Below are 20,303 nucleotides of genomic sequence, written 5' to 3' on the forward strand. Positions count from 1 at the left end.
CCGGTCGATATAGGTAGATGCGTGTAACGTATTTCCGTTATTTTCTTAATATCTTTTTAATGATCAGTGAGCGACGGGTAAAACCTTCGGAAGGTTACTCAGAAGAATGATCTCTATTATATATGTCAAGATCAAAGTCACTGAAGGTGGGTCTTCTATAGTAAATTCGTGTACGCGTTTCAAACTTCTTTTATTAATAATTTTTTAATGAACAATCAGCGATGCATAAAATGTTTTGATTGTTACTCAGGACCATGTACTTGGTAACATATGTTTATTATAATTAATTTTCTAAATATACTTTTTACATTTAAGAGGACCCATTTCCTTCTAAAGATATCATTTGTTTGCTTTCGTACATGGAGATACCATATGCATGTGAAACGTCCGTCAGCCGAAATGATAATGATGCAGTAGATAAAGTGAACGATCGAAGAGCCACAGGTCTCAGGTTCGAATCTCTCAGTGGGTAAAATAAATTCTTTAAATTAAATTTAAATTAAACTAATAATTAAGGTCCCATTTGTATTCATTTCTAAAGGAAAAAATGAAAATCTGATATAAATAGGAACTTAGGTTTAAAAAATTTGCTCAGGTTTAAAAAATTTACGTAAAAAATATTTTTTGTGGTAAATGTAAGGAAAACTGATAGCACCTCCGATGGACTTGACCTATAATAATTTTAGACCTCAATTCTTCTTATAATTATATGTTCTATAATACTTATTTGTTTTAGAAGTAAGCAAAATATAAATTAATCATTTTGTAAATTTAAATAAACTGTTTTTAATGGTAAAAGAAACTTTTTATAAATATCAGAAAATGATTTGTTTAAAATAATTTACAAAATAATTTGTTTGCATTTGCTTACTTTTAAATAAAGCAAATGTTTATTTAAATACGATTCTTACATTAATAAAAAACGTTTATTCTTGTAAAGAAATCATTTGTTTTTACTTCTACAACGATATTTTATATCAAAGAAATTATATTTTACATTTATGAAATTTCTTCTTAATCTAACAAATATTTATTTAAATTAAAACTGCATTATTTCGTCGAAAATCGAAATTACGGTTTTATGAAAATTCTAACTTTTAATTTTAATTTGAAACTCTTATAATTTTGATTTTGACCGAAATAATATTTCGCGTAAAATATTTACGAAATTAGCGGTTACGATAGCTGCAAAATAGATCGCGATCAAAATAAATAATCGCGAATTCGACATGTGGTTGCGCAATTCTGATATATAATTTGATATTTGATTTATGATTCCGGTATACAAAATAATTGACACTCAAACGAACTCTTTAAAATAAACGATTCGTAAATAATTCGACTTCTGCATTTACAAATAATTTTAGAAATAAAGAGGTCGTCTGAAGACCTGTTATTAAAGTAGTTGTCACGTGACATGAATTGGCTTATGAATTCGCTATAAAATAGATTACATATCAATCGAAATATTATCCGACATTTTGCGCGATTAAATAAAAAGTTATTCGAAAATAAAAATATTTGTAATTAAATTTGAATCTATTAACACGTGTTTCTTTTAGTCTACATTACTTTTCAATAGTATTACTGCAAGACAACTATCTCAAGTCGTAATTAAAAGTATAGGTCCGTCGTTAAAAAGTACAGGTCCGTCTAACTAATTGCTTAGTTATATTACAGCCTTAATTTTTTTGTGGAAGATAATGGATTACTTGAGGGTCATCTAGCATAAACTCAAACCTTAACTTAGTCGAGACTTAAACCGGTTCAATATAACAGATCTCTCGACACTGTTAGATGGAGCCAGGTAGTTCGTTAGTCGCTTTTCGAGCAACCTGACAAATAATCTATTATTCCATGATGTTGTTTAAAAGTCATCGCGGTAGATCGCATGAATCTATTATTTTAAAAAACAACTCAACTACTGGTTTTTTTCCACATATTTTCATCACTATGAAAATTGAATTCTTTATTTCTTGAAAGCAACATAATAATCATGGATACACCTATAAGAGGCTGCACCTATAAGAGGTCTATAAGAGGCATAGCTGATTTAATTAATTGTTAAGTTTATGTGACAAAGATTGTTTAAAATATACAAACACATCGCCATAAAATCACGTCTATAGTTCTTATCGACTAGGTGCACACATAATTGTTGTCTTTATCAAGTTATATATCTCAATAGCAAGTCGAACGAATTATTATTTTTAAATAAGTAGCGGAAATATTACATGTTTTATAGTTTAAATTATACAAATTTCCTCGTTTCTTGTGTCTTACTTATCCATAACGCAGCTTATCGATTTCTATCTGAATACTCTACCGAAGATAAGCGATGTGTGTCAAATGGAGCAACGAGACCATCGGGGCTGCGTACACAACTTTGCAGAAATCTATTTTATCTTTGACCGAATATTGTCACGGAAAAGTGAATAAATTTTAAGTTAACAATAGTTTACCTTATAATGGTCGCTTTACGAGAATCGTTTAATAAATCCTTAGCAAAAACATGACAAAGTTATTGTTCTGCAAAATAACGCGCGGCCTCATGTCGCAAAAGTCGTAAAAAATTATTTGGAAACGAGAGACGAGACATTTTTTCGGGATGGAATTCGAAAATTGCCTGAGAGGTGGGAAAAAGTAGTAGCCAGGGATGGACAATACTTTGATTAATCTGTTCATTCATTTCGTTCTGAAATAAATGCATTTTTGACCACAAAAACGGACCGAACTAATTTGTACTCCCAATAGTTGAAGGTAAAAATGTAAGAAATGCATTAATAAGCTCCAAATTATATGAATTTCCTCTCCAAACCAATTTCCTATCGAAGTAAAGAAACAAATATCATATCCAAAGCCTGAGGTGAACAGGTTTCATCTCACGTGACTCTTTTTCAAGAAAGGTTATCTCCTCACCGATTACATTCATTGAATACCGCAAAAATTATGCAAATAACAACATGATAACGTAAAACCGCGAAGATAAATGTAATTGCTTTATCAGCTTTGGAGATTAATTTTTACATCAATAGTGTCAGAAGAAGGTTATTTACTCTTCACCACTAAGTGCGCATTGGCAAATGTTACATAAGCGATGATTCCACGAGTTATACATATGTGACAGATTGCGCAATGGAGCAGCAGTCGGCCGTTGAGCGCCAGCGGCGCATAGCTACATCATTCCTACTTTTGATTATATTGTAGCACATAATCAATAGACAAAGCAGATACATTTAATTAAGTAAGTTCGCCGCATTAATATCGGGGAGACTAATCCCGTCAGAACCGTCAGTTTTATTAGAAAATATAGTTCGACAGAACGTCGTATAGTGCGTTACTCAGTTTAATGGAAAAAATTTCACTCAACATGGTGTATACGATTGCCTTGTCGGTGATAGCCGGTGCCTTGGGTTTCTATTACTTCTTCATCAAGAACCTGAACGTGTTCAAGAAGCACGGCATACCGTATATGCAGCCGCTCCCAATCGTAGGTAATATGGGACCGATGATCTTGCGTAAAGAGCCCTTTGCTTATATCTTGAAGAATATATACAACCTACATCGCGAGGCCAAGTATGTCGGTATGTTTGAATTTACAACACCACTGATATTGCTACGCGACCCTGAACTCATCAAGTCTATTACACTCAAACAATTTGACATGTTCCCGAATCATCGCACATTCCTCCGCGAGGATCAAGATCCACTGATGGCAAGAAATCTCTTCGCCCTTAAAGACGACAAGTGGCGGGAAGTGCGAACTATGCTGAGCCCGGCCTTCACTTCCAGCAAGATGAAGATCATGTTCAAGCTGATGTCCGACTATGCTACTGACTTTGGTGATTTCATAGCGCAACTACCGCCGGATCAAAACGTGATAGAAACTAAGGATATTTTCACACGTTATACCAACGATGTGATCGCAACCTGCGCTTTCGGCGTCAGTGTTGATTCCATGCGAGATCCGAAAAATCGTTTCTATGCATACGGCAAAGAAGCGACCAATTTCAATCTTGTCACCTTCTTGAAAATGACCTTATTCAGAATAATGCCATGGCTGGCGGATCTACTAAGACTAAAATTATTTCGCGAAGAAGTCAAGAAATTTTTCTATGACCTTGTGGATACCACTATTAAGACCAGGGATGAGAAGGATATCGTTCGACCTGACATGTTGCAGCTAATGATGGAAAGTAGAGGAAAGAAAGACGGTAGGAAGAAACTGACGATCGAGGACATGACTAGCCAGGCCTTCATTTTCTTTTTCGCTGGTTTCGACAGCACGTCGACGTTGATGAGTTTCGCTGCGCACGAGATCGCGGTGAATGAGAACGTACTGAAAAGACTACAGAATGAAATCGACCAGATACTGGAGGACACGAATGGCGAAGCACCGTATGAAGCGATCAACAGCATGGAATACTTGGATGCCGTAATAAGCGAGGCTCTCAGGATGTATCCAATTGGTATAGGGCTGGACAGAGTGTGTATAAAGGATTTCGAATTGCCACCGACGTTACCAGGAACGAAAAAGTTCACCGTGAGAAAAGGGGAAGCGGTGATGATTTCACTTTTTGGACTACATTATGATCCAAAATACTTCAAGGACCCGGAAAAATTCGATCCCGAACGGTTTCTCGGCGAGCAGAAAAAAGTCACCTTGAACACCGGAGCGTATCTCCCGTTCGGCTTAGGACCAAGGATGTGCATAGGTAATCGATTCGCCCTGTTGGAGACGAAAGTGTTACTCTTTCACACGTTGGCACGTTGCGACTTACTACCTTGCGAAAAAACATCGATGCCGCTCAAAATAGCCAAAGATGCCGTCACTTTAAAGCCCGAAGGTGGTTTCTGGCTGAAAGCGGTACCGAGAAAGGAGCCACATCGTTTTATAGCAGTTAAGAACGCGAACAGCACACGTGATTTGTAGTACTATTTTCATTGGTTTATCAAATCTTAAAATTCAAATTTTGTAAATATGAGAAACTTTTTTTATTATTACGATATATAATCCGTACTATTCAGATAATTATTTGCTATTGCATAATATATTGCAATAATAAATACAAAGAAAATTTTGTTTAATTACATACGATTTAGCGATATTGGGAGGCTAGTGCATTAAGACAAATAAACCGATATATACAGAATGACGAGTAGAGTCAAACATTTGATAAATTAATAATAATTGGATGTATGTATATGTTAATGTTATATATATACATACAAGTTGACACGCTTAATATTTTCCAAAATAAAAGTTATTTTTATAAATTTACTTTTAAATCCTTTAGTATATATTTTTTCCTCTTGTCAAAGGATTGTATTTTCGAATTATACTAAAAATAGGTATAAAATGCTGTGGAAGGAAGAACAGAAAAATAAAATGTAAATTGTGTGCCAAATCTGCAATATACATCCAAGTCTCATATATAAACATATAAGTGAAGAAAATTAATGTTAATAAACGAAATCACGTAATAAATTTTCGAGAAATTCCAAAGATGTGAGCCAATGCCGTTTAGCATGAAGGCCTCTCTCGTCTCTTCCTCCTTCTCTCTCATCTCGCTCAATGATCTTAATCGTCGGCAATGAGCGAACCGTGGTTTGTCGTCAAGTAGATGTTATGATCGCGTACCACTGGTCAATTTTATATTCTTTTATACATTAAATGGAAGTTTCCTTTTATACAATAAGAAATAATCATAGAAAATATATATCGATTTATAAATACGAAGTAGTAATTGAACTGATTTCCTTCTTTGAAAACAGTATCCATTAAGTTAATATTTTATTGTAATCGTAAGATCCATTAGGTTAATATTTTATTGTAATCGTAAGATATAACACAAAATACTTTTCGCTTTACAAGTGGCAATATCGCGCGCGATATAATAATATTGCTTGAAGTAGCGTAGATAGATAATATGTATAATAATATGTATAATAATAGACGCAAAGTGTAAATTATTTTATTTAAGAAATACATGTATGATATACACACAAAGTCACTAAATGTCATTGAAATTTAGTTAGATGTAATAATTAAAAAAATTGAATTAATAAGAGTACAAAATTAATAAGAGTCTATTTTTTTCGTCGATCACAATTCGATGCAAAATAACTTCCGTTTTTGCCTTAGAATATGTGTTTCTTTACTTCAAACATTGTGGCTTTATTTTAATTCACCTTGATTTTGTATCGACTTACCTTTAAGATTGCAATGAACATAGATTTCACATATATTTTATTCAAAAAATATATATTCGAAAATTCTTTACAAATAGCGACACCGTTATACATATTTCCTACTGTTATTATACAATATTATGCAAATTTATCAAATGAAGCTTAATACTTAAAAATTTTTTTTTAGCAAATTTATCTGTACTTACGTTTCTATTTCGTATAATATATTTCACAACATATTATAAAGTTTAAATCGTTGTCATCTTGTGGTATAAGAAAATATGCATAAGCAGTTATGAAATATAGCTAAAGAAAAATAATACAACATAGTGGTAGCTACCTACTCATACAATGCGGCGCTTATAGCCTATGGCACTATATTATCATGTCGTCTTCCAAAGATTTAATCGTGACCACTTTCTATTATTATGTATGTATGGATTTGACATTTAATGCTCTATAATTTTTGTTGTAATAAATATTTAAAAATTTGGGAAAGTAACGAGTAAAGGAAGAGGGAATAAAAAAATTTGACATTTTTTTTTAAATTGAATGCATCGCTGCAAAGAGTATAAAATATCATAAAACTTTTGTATGAGACATTTTTTCATATACTTCGTACTTTAGAACATATTTGCTAAAAATAAAAAAACCGTTTTTTTCAAGGGGACGTTTTAACCCCTAAACGCCGAGATACGCCGCTAAAAATATATGGGTCTTTTATTTATTGATGTTCTACAGACATATCCAAGGCTCATAAAAATCGATGAGATACTATTCCGACTATCTTCGTTAAATGAGCGCGCAAACAAACACGATTGTTAATATCGCGAGACTGAACGTTAATTTATGATCAATCGCATCAGAGACGGTTATCATACTTTCTGGAGAATTAGTAGACACGTCAAGTTCTATATCGTATTTTACCGATACGTTCGCTATCAATTTCTCCCAGAATTCCATTCTGGCAGACAAAAAATCAGCTTGCACTACAATTTCCGGTGATCCTTCAATTCCGAATCTCATGAACTTATGGTGATCGCGATAGTCGGGCCATTTCAGGATCATCCATGCTCTCGGTACCCTATAAATATTTAATAATTATTATGATTGCAAAGTCGTCCCTGCGTCTGCGCTCGTTGTGATAATGTCATAATCGGAATTTTTTTATTAGTCTAAGACTTTTATCTATTGATTAACTGGGGATGGATTGCGCACGGATGGTATAAGGCAATGCAAGCCTCGGGGTTGAATGATGACTTTGGAGCTGGAGTATACGGGCTGGGCAAAGATTACAGAGAGAGTATTTCCCTGGATAGCATGGCCACGGTGTTCCATGCGGAAGTAACAGCCATCCTAAGATGTGCGGAACTTCTCACGTCGAGAGAAACACTAAATAGGAAAATTGTCATATGTAATGACAGCAAAGCAGCTCTGTCGGCACTAGTCAAGACCACCATTGAAACATCACTGGTATGGGACTGCATGACAATGCTTGAAGAATTAAGTAAAAACAACAAGATAGCCCTGATGTGGATATCTAGACAACAAGGATTGCATGGGAACGAGGTGGCGGATTGCTTGGCTAAAAAAGGCTCTAGCGAGTCCCAGAGCCGGGCAATCAAGCTCCCGTACTCCATGGGAAAAGCGAACATCAAAGGATGAAAATGGAACATCTTTCGAGATGGAATAACTACGAGGGATACCGGTGGTCTAAACTCATGCTGGAGCAACCATCAAACAGAAGAACAGACGAACTCCTTTCGTTGAGTAGGTCTTGGCTCAGGGTCGCTGTGGACTTTTAACAGGACATCCTGCCCTGAAAGCTCACCTGCACAAAATAAAAGCTAAGGACAACGACGTGTGTCGATTATGCGGAGACGGTGGGGAGGACAGTGTGCATGTACTACTCCCCAGCCCTAACTTGTAAAAGACACAAATTATGGGGACGGGTCTTCCTTAGGTCCAAAAAACTTCGGCAAAAAAGACCTAGCAAATTTATCCACCGAGCTTCTGATAAGATGATGGGGCTTAGGATTTTATCTAAGCTGAGGAAAAGAGTGGGATGTTATAATGAATAGTCAAATCTAAATAACATTAGGAGCAGAATTTACTCCACCCATTAATCTTTACTACTACTCAAATAATTATATATAATTATATATAATCATTTTTTCCCTGGAATGCAAACGGAAATGGAACACGTCCTGGAAAAAATTATAATTTCTGACGTAATATACGAGCATGACCGATTATCGATGTTTTTGCTTCGATTGGCGTAATCAAGATCCCGATAGTGCATAGATATAATCGTATATCGCGTTTTTTCTCGCAAAAATGCTGAAAAGTGCTTCGCATTGTTAATTATGATTCGTCATTGTTAATATGTATTTACCCTTCTCTCGCGAAATTCGTCCACATCTCCGTCATGATATGGATCATGCTGCGATCGTTCTCCGTGTTATGCAGCATCCGGTCCGCAAACATATTGTTTAACAGAGGGAAGAAATAGTTCATGTCATCAGCATGATCAACACCTAAAAATGATTTTATTAATTTGCGAATTCGTTAAAAAGATATTAGGTGTATTAATTAAATCGTGCCGCCTAAATTTGCACAAAAATATAAATCATTTGAATTTAAGTTATTGTCGCGCCCTTTTGCTATTCTAAAGTATTGATATTCAAGATTAAAACATGTAGTTTGACATTTAAACAACATAAAAATCAATAGTAAACATCATGGCCTACGATAAATAGCATATTCGACACTGCATGCGTTTTACGTTTAATCTCAATAGAAACGCTTCTGAGGCACCGAAATGATTTGTTCAGCTTACGGAGAAGGTGCAGAGAATGAAAGAACGTTCAGAAAATGGTTTAATCGCTTTTGAGACGATGATTTCAGTATTGACGATGAACCATGTGCTGGGCAGCCTTGCAAGTTTGAAAACGATAGACTGAAGGCACTACTCAATGAGAATCCGACTCAAACACATAAAGAACTTGCCGAGTAGCTTGGAGCGACGCAATTAATGCTTTCGGTTCGATTGCATCAGCTGGGAAAAATTCACAAAGATGGTAGGTAGATTCCTAATGAGCTGACTGCTAACGACAAAAATCGTCGGTTGGCTACATGTATTTCTTTGCTCGCCACAATATGAGAAAAGAATTTTTGCATAAAATTATAACTGGCGATAAAAAATAGATTTTGTATGATAATCCATTGTAAAAAATTATGAGTGGATCCTGGTCAACCAACGACATCAACAGCAAGCCCTAAACGCTTCGGCAAGAAGTTTCTTCTTTGCATATAGTGGGACCAGAAGAGTGTGCTGTAATATGAGCTCCTCGAACCAGGTCAGACAATTAAAGTTTTAACAACAACAATTAATCAGTTTGAGCAATGCAATTGAGGAAAAACGGCCATTTACTGAACAACGCATTCGTAAGGTCATTTTGCTCCATGACAACGCTAAGCCGCATACAGCAGAAATCACAAGGATTGTCTCTACAAAGAAAACCATCTGAAACTTGGGCTGGAAAATTCTTCCTCGCGCGGGGCGTATTCAGCAGACATAATCTTTTCAGATTACTACCACTTGTTTCGGTCGATGCAACACTCCTTATCGGATACAAACTTCGACTCAATTAAAGACGTTCGAAACTTTGTTGGTCTTCATCACTTCAAAACTACCAAATTTCTATCGCGATAGAAACCCAAAGTTGCCCGATAGATAGCGTAAGATCATCGATGTTAACGAAGAATATTTCAATGATTAATTCATATATTCATCTTGTTGAAAAATAAAGTCGCAGTTTGCGAAAGCACGGCAAGAATTAATTTATGCATCTAATATAAGAAAAGACAAAGAGAGAGAGAGAGAGAGAGAGAGAGAGAGAGAAGGAAAGATAGAATGTGTCTCTAATATATGACAGAATCGAAGATCATACCGTAATGAGCCGAGCCGCCTTTTCTGAAGCTCCACGAGAACGTCCCTTTATATGCGAAAAGAGAGAAGTAAACGCTAGCTTTTCCCAATTCCGATTGATACTGCACTGTCTGAAATGATGGCCACGTCATCAAACCGTCGCCTATCATCTGGAAAAATATATCGTCAAACGTGACAGGGTATATTCGACACCTCCGGGTGCGATTCATGCCTCACGAATATACCTCCGTGATGTTGTACAAGAAATTCGATTCTGTTATATTCCCGCTGAAGTAAAAATTCTGTATCGCGTCGGCGAAAGTGCTGGTATCGGAAATCACGTCCTGGTATTCCATCAGAAAAGGCAAAAATTTTTCGAAGTTCTCTAACATTTCATTTCGGGCGTTGGAATCAATGAAGAAGTCTGAAACATAGGCATGTTATAAAATCTTATCACCTCGTTACGAAGATGTCGCACAACCTATCGCCGTTAAATTTATAAAAAGTAATAATCAGATAATTTATCGGGGAGAATATCGTGCATGTTAATAAATACTACAAACGCAAAACTGTTATTTTTTGCTATTTTTATCCCGCCAAACGTATAAATTCTGTAATATTTTATTAATATTTTAAAATTATTAGAAGTACAAATTAGTTCGGTCCGTTTTCAAAAGATGGCTCTGGTTGTTATGAATGTTTCATAGTGACAGCTGATTTCGGTGGTTTCAGAGAGGTTAGACATCTGTCAATAATATTCAGTTTATATCGCTTTGAGTTTCATACAAAACCCCCGTTTTTTACTGTGTTGAATATGTCAAATTTTGTGTTAACTAAGCAGCATTTGCGGGAGGTTTTAGTTTTCTGCTTTAATTGGAAGAGAAGTGCAGCTGAAACGCATCGAATGTTTGTAGAAATTTATGGTGACAATGCTCCAACTGATAAATCATGTAGGGAATCTTTTCGACGTTTCAAGAATGGTGATTTTAGCGTTGAAGACAAGCTTCGCTCTGGACAGCCAAAAAAATGGGATCAAAAGGGTGTTGTATACTATGAGCTGCTACAACCTAGCGATTCCATCACGGGTCATCGGTATAGGCTGCAATTGATTCGTTTGAGCCGTGCATTACGAGTAAAACGGTCGGAATATGAGCAAAGACATGACAAAGTTATTCTTCTGCATGATAACACTCGGCCTCATGTCGCAAAAGTCGTAAAAAATTATTTGGAAACGCTCAAGTGGGATATTTTACTGCATCCGCCGTATTCGCCGGACATTGCTCCTTCTGATTATTGGTTGTTCCGACGGATGCAGCACGATTTGGCAGGTCACCGGTTCACTTCTTTCGCAGAAATCGAAAATTGGCTCCTAACTTGGATCACCTCAAAAGACGAGACATTTTTTCGAAATGGAATTCGAAAATTGCCTGAGAGGTGGAAAAAAGTAGTAGCCAGCAATGGACAGTACTTCGATTAATCTGTTCATTCATTTTCTTCTGAAATAAATGCATTTTTGACCACAAAAAACGGACCGAACTAATTTGTACTCCCAATAATTAAATTATATCTCTTTCGCTCAGATGAATTATTCAACGACGCTAATTAATTTAGTTTGGGGGACAATTTTAATAAATTAAATTTTACTGGAACAACAATAAATGGAACATCTACCGAGCGATTTTATCAGACCCTCGTCCTTTACGATTTCAATTATCACCGGTATATCGCGGAACAACCCGTTCCGTATAACTTTTAGCGGATGCATTATCACAACAGCGTCTTCAGATTCCTCCTCCAATATGGGAGAAATGAAGCAAGACGGATGCGTCCTCCAAACGAACTAATAACAATAACAAAAATAACAAAACAAATTGTAATTGTAAACATGCACTGTGCGATAGTAAGTGCCATAAATGCAAATAGGAGCGAGCTAATTAAAATATTGTAAGCGTTATAGCTAATGCTTACAAATTCCCGCGTCATGTTCAACATTGTTCGCGTGTCAACGGTTCTCATGCACTTCATCATCTCTTCGTCCTGTTCTTCATTATCACTCGATGCGTCGTACACGTTATATTGTATGTTTTCCTCCCCGGAAAATTCCGTGTTAATCGTCTCATTCAACATGGTCACGTTGTCGACCTTCTTCGACAGGCACCCGACCAGCCTCGCCAATTTCAGACAAATTTGTCTATACGGTTGTTTAGAGTGAAAAGCCCATGGATGCAAGGCAGTTCCGCTGTGCAGAATGTACCTATGAAATAGTCTCTCCGTTTTCTTAGAAAGCGCGAGAAAGTGGATTAAGGCGGCACCGGCGCTCGATCCCATCATGGTGACCGATTCGGGATTTCCCTCGAAATTGTGAATATTTTCTTGTACCCAATGGAGGGCCGCTATTATATCTTTGAGGCCATAGTTGCCCGGCGCGACTCGATTTGTGGTGCTGAAGAACCCTGAAATGCAGCGCAACGCATTGTTATGTATTATTATGTATGTCGCGAGAGCAACAAGATTCACGTGTATTTCGTTTAATCGCTATCCTTGTCATTTAAGTTTATGTTTATTCAACTTCAATTGATTTTCTCAAACAACACTTCCGATAGAAAGTGGATACATGCAGTTTTCAAAGTATACGTCACACCTCTAATGCTGTTCTAATGAAAAAGAAATGAATCGAAGGAAATAGAAACTGTATATCTCTGATAAATAAGAGCATATTCCTCAATTCAGCCATTTTCCTACGCTCAGAGATGTTCTTTCTCACCTAAAACGTTGAGCCGATAATTCAAAGTGACGAGGATCACGTTATGATCCATCAAATAGTCCGGTGCATATAGTTTGCTATCGCTGCTGCCAGTCTTGAAACTGCCTCCGTGCACATAGACTATAACCGGCAATTTTGTCGGGCAGTTTCCTGGAATCTGCAAAAACAATAAAATTATCGACAAAATTAGAAGCAATTATGCGGAAATGTAAAACGTTCCTCGAGGTTTACGAGGTAACTTCATACAATAATAACCTTAATCCGTTTAAGCTTAATTAAGCCACCGTATGGCCTCGTGAGCTAATTGAGTTTGCATTCGTGCTCGAAACGTCACGACTCTATCTTCGTCGAAACTTTTGACGGTAATATTTTCCCCGCAAAGCCCACACGCCATTTGACTGATCGTTTCTACACGATCGTAAGACGTCGATTTATCGGCGGAGTTGAGTTACATTGATTTATATTATTATCGATGCCATCATGAATATACCATTCCATGATCATGCTCATATCACTCACCATAGGCATAAAGACGTTCAGATAGAGGCAGTCCTCGCTGCCGATCACTTCTGACTTATCGAGCTGAGCGCAATTCGGACCGTCTACTGTGCTGTTGCGAACTGTTATCCACGTGCGGTTCCAACGTTGTGGGCTCTATATGAAATAATCAGATAACATCCGAGAAAAAATTTTATATATAATTAAATGTATAATTGTATCAAATTACATATAATTATATATAAAAAGATCTTTTGATACTATCAATTATACGAGGGTAGTCTGAAAAGTTTTGAACCTCAACATGAAGATGGCGTTATTCGTCAATATCATTCTGGTACTACAATCGTACATGTTTTGAAAGATACTATGAGAAAGATACTGTGAAAATTTCAGCCATTTTGGACGCTCAGTTGTTGTTTGACACTCGTTTGTGTCAGTAACGCCATCTTCATGTTGAGGCTCAAAACTTTTCAGACTACATTCGTACATGATTTTATCAAAATGTTTTTAACTTTATATCAATTTGATATTTATAGCACTGTATTAATCTAAAATATTGTTCGAACATATCTAATTATATACTGGATGTTTCATTTTAATTGACGCACATTTTCTTTTGAACAGTGCATTTTAGAGAAAAACGTTTCACACAAAGTTGTATGGTTTGGAGGAGGACATAAAATGGTGTCATTGGTTTGACCTTTGATAGTCTACTGCTACTTTTTATTACACATTTTTGTAGCTTACCTCGACAGCTTTTCAAAATACTATAATATATTTTTGCATTAGGTACTTTTAGAGTTATAAGGCTTGAAAGTTGCAGTACAGTTAACATTAATATTACCCATGGTAGATATAAGGACCCCACGGTTCGTCGTTCCAGTAATATTTTTTGACTCCAAACCCTCTCTGCTTTATGTCAGTGTGCGCACGCGTGTGTGTGTTTGCGTTTGTGTGTGTATCAGTAGAGATAAAAAATATTTTAAAAAATAAATAACTAAAAATAAAAAAATATTTTAGAAATATTTTATTATAGTGTTTTGAAAAGTTCTCGAGGTAAGCTATAAAAATATATAATAAGAAGTCGGAATTTCCATTTAAGAAATTGAAGGTGACTTTCATGTGACTTTCAAAGATAATCAAGGGCCAAACTGATGACACTACTTTATACCCCCCTCCAAATCATACTTTTATCTGAAACATTTTTCTCTAAAATGCACTGTTCAAGAGAAAATTTAGTACGTCAGTTAAAATGAAACACTCAGTACAATCAGATCTGATTATATTTGAAATTAATAATAGATTGAAAAGTCGATTGAGTCTGGTTTTATCTAGTTATGTATAATTATAATAATATCTAATCGCGAGATTTTTCCAAGATATTATGTGTATATAAATATGTATATTTCATATTATTTGAGTAATATATTTAACACAAAAATGCATCTGTTGAAGATTTGACCTAATTGCATATAGAAATACCCAGACAACACGCACATCTAAGAGATGTCCTTGAGAAACCAAGTAATATACATTTAAATTTTATTTAATAAAAACTAAGTCTATAAATATGCAAAATTCTAAAAAATATTTTAATTTGTATGATTTTTTATTCTTATGGTAATTTGATGTTATACAGGGTGTCCCAAACTAATCTCGATTCCCGTGGTGTATAAGTAGAACGAGTGAAACTGAGCAGAAAAGTCATTTACTATTTTGCAAAACTTGCAATAGTTAATGAGAAATTAATTATTTTGTCTGAACTAACGAGCACGGGAAATGGTAGACCATATTATATAAAGTGGAACATTTATATTGAGACGTCTAAATAAAAAATAAATAAATAAAACAAAATGAAAGGAAATCTTTCAATGAGTTATACAATTAATTTTTTTAAAGGTTTCTTTATATTTGCTTACAATGATCGATTTCATTTATCATTCTTTATACAAAAGTGATAAGGTGATGATATCGAAAAGGGAATATTTTATGAAATATTTCATATGTTGTAGTGAACAATATTAGAATAAAAGTAAAATGACTCAAAAAATATTTATATCTATTGTAGATGACCTTGCCGTAGTATTTTTATACATAACAGTTTCAACTGATAGCGAGACACGTTTCTTTTCGATGCACAGCCTTGTATTATATGCTGCTCGCTGCTTGCTGTGTTATTCCGCATTTAGGAAACAGTTGATTCTTATCGTTGCTAGCAGATTTTCAAATGTAAGTCATTTTTCTTTGTACAATATCCTATAGTAAAATAGTCTATTCTTTCCCGTGCGTTTATTAGTTCAGACAAAATAATTAACTCCTCACTAACTATTGCAAATTTTGTGAAATTGTACATGATTTTTCTACTTAGTTTCATCCGTTCTACTTGCACATCACGGAAACCGAGATTAGTTTAAGACACTATATATATTATATTAACCCCTTGACACACAATGACGTCTGGGAGACGTCATTCATTTCATGTACCATTGTAGACTTTGACGTCTCCGAGACGTCAAGAACTGTCTCCGGCGGACGCTGTGCAATATATTATTAGATTATTCAATTGTTTCACTTGTGCGTCGATTCTGTTTTGTTATTTAGAATGTTTTGTTATTTAGAATGTTCAAGATGCTCCCCCTTTCTCAACAGTGCCGATAACAAAATCGCATCGGCAAACCAGTAAATCAAAAAGAAGTACATTGAAAGCAGTATTCAGTATAGCAGTGATCTCGCACGGCGAATGCCATACTATATATTTGAATTTAGTAAAAATTAAAAATAATCCTTGTAACATGTCTGAGTTGAATGTATTGTATGAAAGTGATGATGAATGTCTAATGGGCTATTCTAGTGATGATAATGAGATTGAAAACAGTCATCAAAGTGTTCATACTGTTGATTATTCAAATGATAACACATCACATCACATTAACATTATATATCAATCTGATTAAATGTTATATAGCGATGCAAATTTCAAAATAAAAAGTCCTGTTTGTAAGCTTGCACATAACTGTTCATTGAGCAAAGTTAAATAGTATTTTTCGGACGCATCAAATTCCGTTTTATTTGTATTTCAAGGGGTTAATATTCGTCGCATGTTAACCGTTGTGTTGCTCTTAATGTCTGCCAATAAATATGTTATTATATGTTTGTGAGCATCTAAAGGATATATTATATAAATATAAATCACAGAAACATCCTCAAAGCCAATGAGATCACCATCAGTCAATCATCGAGTTTATTCAACAACGACCGCAATTAGAAAGTGAATAAATTATCGACCGCCGTACGGAATTAAAATCACGGATTGAATGTATATGAATTAACTTCTTCCGGATATCCCATTTGGCATTTCACATATCTTTTTAATGCCTTATAAGACGTGTTCTCTGTATATAATTATATTTAATCGTAGATAATATACGGTCTATAATTAAATACAATTATAAGCAATTTTATCTATTTATATATGATTAGATCAGATCAAAGTCTATATATACATAATTAAATCTATAAAATTACATATAATTACATATAATTAGATCTGAACTTTTTTCCCGGGCAACAAGATGTTAATTCGTTTATCTCTGGAATTCTTTTTAAGAATTCATGCTGATCCTAATTGAAAGAACGCGATAAAGCCACTTATTACGTATGTAATTTCTATGCACAGTACACACCTTAAATCGCAAATCGCCCAGCGGAGGCAGTGCGTACGGTATTCCGAGGAAACTCGCAATTGGCTGGCCATTTAGACTTTTGCTCCACTTGCCGAGTATGGGACCCCATTTAATGTTTACTACAGGCCCAGAAAATAAACTGTTAGCCAAGATGACGAAAAGCGCAAAGACACAGCATCCACACCGCGCGATACTTCCGATTCCACCGCGTCCACCTACGAATTTAACACTTCGCTCGTGCATCATAGACAGACCGGGATGATGATAATGATTTTGCACGAATTGAGTAACGCACACTAAGTGGCAGAGCAGAACGCGATCTTTAATAGTAAGCCGCGAGTCGCGTTTTCGTAGGCAGCAGCGAGGTGCACACGCGCAGCAGGGCGCACATGCGTTTAATATAACTTGCGATAAACGATATGTTTTGTTGCGTCGAGTACTTGCGTCATTTAAAAACTGCGATTATATGGTCGTGGGTTTATACGAAGAGGTGTTACGAATCAATGGAACTCCTTGTATCACATGAGTAGGCATCGGTAACGGACATTCATAACGGGCACAAGAATTTTTCATATATGATCATGTATGGCTATATATAATCATGCAAAATTATGTGTGAAATTTGCCCATACATAACTGATATACAATCAATTAATTATATTTATTATTATTATTAATTATTATCAATTAATTATAATTATTATTATTATGTTTTCCAAAAACTTTTGGCTATTTTCTCTAAGTTGAGACTTAAATAAAAACTTTCTGAGACCTCCTAGCACGTATAGAGAAAAAAATTGTCACTTCATATCCTTCCATAGTTTTCCACATAAATGACCGGCTGCTGGTCAAGACGGAAACTACGAAGGAATATGAAGTGACAATTTTTTTCTCTATACGTGCTAGGAGGTCTCAGAAAGTTTTTCTTTAAGTCTCAACTTAGAGAAAATAGCCAAAACTTTTTTTAAAAGAACAATAGTAATCAATTAACTACAACGGGGATTTAGTACAGTTTGACATAAATCGAAGTTGACAGAACAGATAATCCACTAAATAGTTTACATATTTAAGTTATCAAAGTTTACATATTTAAATTATTAAAGTTTATATATTTAAATTATCAAAATTTCTCATTTTGTACTTCTCTTATCCATAACGCGGCTTATCGATTTTTTCCCGAATGCTCTTCCAAAGAATAGCAGCGCGTATCAGATGGAGCTATGAGTCTATCGGGGCTGCATATATGTTTTTACAGAAATCTATTTTATCATCGATCGATTTTATATTTGATTGTCGGAGAGTGAATACATTTTAAATTAACAATAGTTTATCTTATAACGGTCGCTTTAATTCTCGTTGATGTCTTCATGATGGGTTTTCGTTGTACAATATTTTCAAATTGTGTTGTATAGAATCAATCAAAAAATTCGGTTCGATTTTCAATATCTTGGACGCTGAAATAGTCACGTTCTACGATAGCGTATAAATTCTAGTATGACGTTGACAAAGGATCGTAAACAGCAACGATGATTATATTATTTATTATTCGATGAATAATTCGTTTCCATCAAATATGACAAGGTGTAACCTTGAAATTTGACCCGAAGATCTAACCGAACTTTTGGAATGACTCAGTATTTTATTATTCTATAAGAAAATTATTATTACGCAATAATATCCAAACGATATTAGATGATTAATATTCGTCTTTTCACTCTTTTCTTTGATACATTGATTATGTTCAAACAAATTTCCTTTTCAAAAATTACCAGAATTTTTAAAACCAATAAGAACCATCACAAGATGAAAGTTGCGAATAATTACGGGAAAAAGGAATTAGCTGTCCATTTAATAATTAAGATTTAGTTACCAGATCTAGTTTTTAGCTGTAGGAACTAAAAACTAAGTACAAAAAGCATTAGTTCACTTTCAGTTGTGTCAATTAAAACGGTAAGTGTTTTGTACATACGTTTCAAATGTGTATAATAAAAAAATAGATTGGACGCATTGTTTTGAGATATGTCAATCTGCCAGTTCGATGCCTGCTGAACACAGTGCAATTTTCAAAAAACCGAAATTCGTCTTGCATGTGCCTGAAAAAATGATCGCAATAGTGTCCGAAAATCAGAAGTTAAGTGTCCTCATTTGGGCTGAGTGGAAGAAAAATCCAAAACTGGCCAAGCTATGAAAAACATCAACGCCGTGTTCGGCAAGGACCTGGCTAAATCAAGAACAGTTTGGTATTGGTATTGACGTTTCAACAATGGTGATGAGAGCTGTATTGACGAAAATCGCTTTGGGCGGCCGATTGACACTGATAAGCACTAACCCAAGCAGCACGTAAACGTTCGAGGAACATTCGCTTTACGTTCACTTGGTTTTGTTATATTCAAACAAAGTGGAAACGTTTGAAGAACATATATTTTAGAACCTTTAATATATATTTTACGTAGCAAAAGTATCGCAGTATCATAATTATGCTGTTCTGTTAGAACTCAATTTTTTAATTAAAATATATACATCTTGAAGTTTGATTATGTTTATTTATAACAAATTATTTAAAAAATATATTAATTGCTAAAAGATATTAATATATTAATAAATATCATTTCTTTGGCCTTTCTCGACTCAAGAACAGCCTTTTGTAAAAAAGGCATCGATAAGCTTGTATATGGTTGGCAGGAGGTTATCTTGTTGTGAGGAAATTATCTTGATGATTAAACAAAGCCTTCGTTTTTTTGCCATGAATATTTGAAACACATGTACAAAGACATTCGCAAGGACTTTCTGTTTTACCTGATATTATATAGACGACTAATTTTTACCTGTAAAATCTAGTTTTTAGCTGTGGAAGCTATTTTTTCGTGTTATTTGTAAGAGGATAATAATGTCGACGAAGTATTATGCCCCAGATAGCACAAATCTCCTAGGGACGTCCTGAGGCTGTTCTGAGAACGTCCCGATATCCTTATATCGAACCAAACTTGTATCCTAATTTTTATAAAGTATCTTAACCACACTCCACTCAAACTGTGAAAATTGATCTAATGTATCTTTGTATGCAAAGTTGCGATAGAAATATTGCTTCAACCAGGAGGAATTTATTAGCTTTAAAAATCTGAGTGATTAAGCCTTAGTAAAGAAAGCTTGAGAGCCGTAATATAATAATAAATTAATGAATATTTGAGAGTTTTAATATCAACCATTAATAAATTAATAATTATACGAGTCT

At 34.8% G+C, this 20,303-nt stretch overlaps 3 protein-coding genes across 4 annotated transcripts; 2 read left to right on the forward strand and 1 right to left on the reverse strand.

Moving 5' to 3' along the window:
- The first annotated feature begins 3,154 nt into the window (after positions 1-3,154).
- LOC106745421 (cytochrome P450 9e2-like) lies at positions 3,155-6,785 on the forward strand. Of its 2 annotated transcripts, XM_014621006.1 has the most exons (2): positions 3,155-3,244; positions 3,402-6,785. In XM_014621006.1, the coding sequence occupies exon 2, from the start codon at positions 3,473-3,475 to the stop codon at positions 4,931-4,933; it is 1,461 nt and encodes a 486-aa protein (XP_014476492.1). In that variant the 5' UTR covers positions 3,155-3,244; positions 3,402-3,472; the 3' UTR covers positions 4,934-6,785. The 2 variants fall into 2 exon arrangements, with proteins under 2 accessions (XP_014476492.1, XP_014476491.1); XM_014621005.1 differs by having other exon boundaries at positions 3,155-6,785.
- On the reverse strand, positions 6,777-17,455 carry LOC106745420 (esterase E4-like). The gene is made up of 9 exons (XM_014621004.1): positions 17,072-17,455; positions 13,407-13,541; positions 12,888-13,044; positions 12,092-12,576; positions 11,795-11,963; positions 10,369-10,547; positions 10,146-10,293; positions 8,588-8,729; positions 6,777-7,276 (listed from the first exon to the last, which is right to left on the reverse strand). Exons 1-9 carry the CDS (start codon positions 17,315-17,317, stop codon positions 6,985-6,987), a joined length of 1,953 nt encoding a protein of 650 aa, XP_014476490.1. The 5' UTR covers positions 17,318-17,455; the 3' UTR covers positions 6,777-6,984.
- LOC106745422 lies at positions 7,286-8,578 on the forward strand. Its single transcript, XM_014621007.1, has one exon. The coding sequence runs from the start codon at positions 7,426-7,428 to the stop codon at positions 7,855-7,857; it is 432 nt and encodes a 143-aa protein (XP_014476493.1). The 5' UTR covers positions 7,286-7,425; the 3' UTR covers positions 7,858-8,578.
- Positions 17,456-20,303: the final 2,848 nt, after the last annotated feature.

This window comes from Dinoponera quadriceps, unplaced genomic scaffold, assembly GCF_001313825.1.
Source record: "Dinoponera quadriceps isolate SergipeBrazil2010 unplaced genomic scaffold, ASM131382v1 scaffold1651, whole genome shotgun sequence".
NCBI lineage: Eukaryota > Metazoa > Arthropoda > Insecta > Hymenoptera > Formicidae > Dinoponera > Dinoponera quadriceps.

Coding starts and splice junctions, on each gene's coding strand:
- LOC106745422 (XM_014621007.1), top strand. CDS start 7,426: ATGCAAGCCTCGGGGTTGAATGATGACTTTGGAGCTGGAGTATACGGG.
- LOC106745420 (XM_014621004.1), bottom strand. CDS start 17,317: ATGATGCACGAGCGAAGTGTTAAATTCGTAGGTGGACGCGGTGGAATC. Junction 12,577..12,887: donor TTATCGGCTCAACGTTTTAG/GTGAGAAAGAAC, acceptor GCTGCATTTCAG/GGTTCTTCAGCACCACAAAT. Junction 7,277..8,587: donor ACGAATTTCGCGAGAGAAGG/GTAAATACATAT, acceptor AAATATTTATAG/GGTACCGAGAGCATGGATGA.
- LOC106745421 (XM_014621005.1), top strand. CDS start 3,350: ATGGAAAAAATTTCACTCAACATGGTGTATACGATTGCCTTGTCGGTG.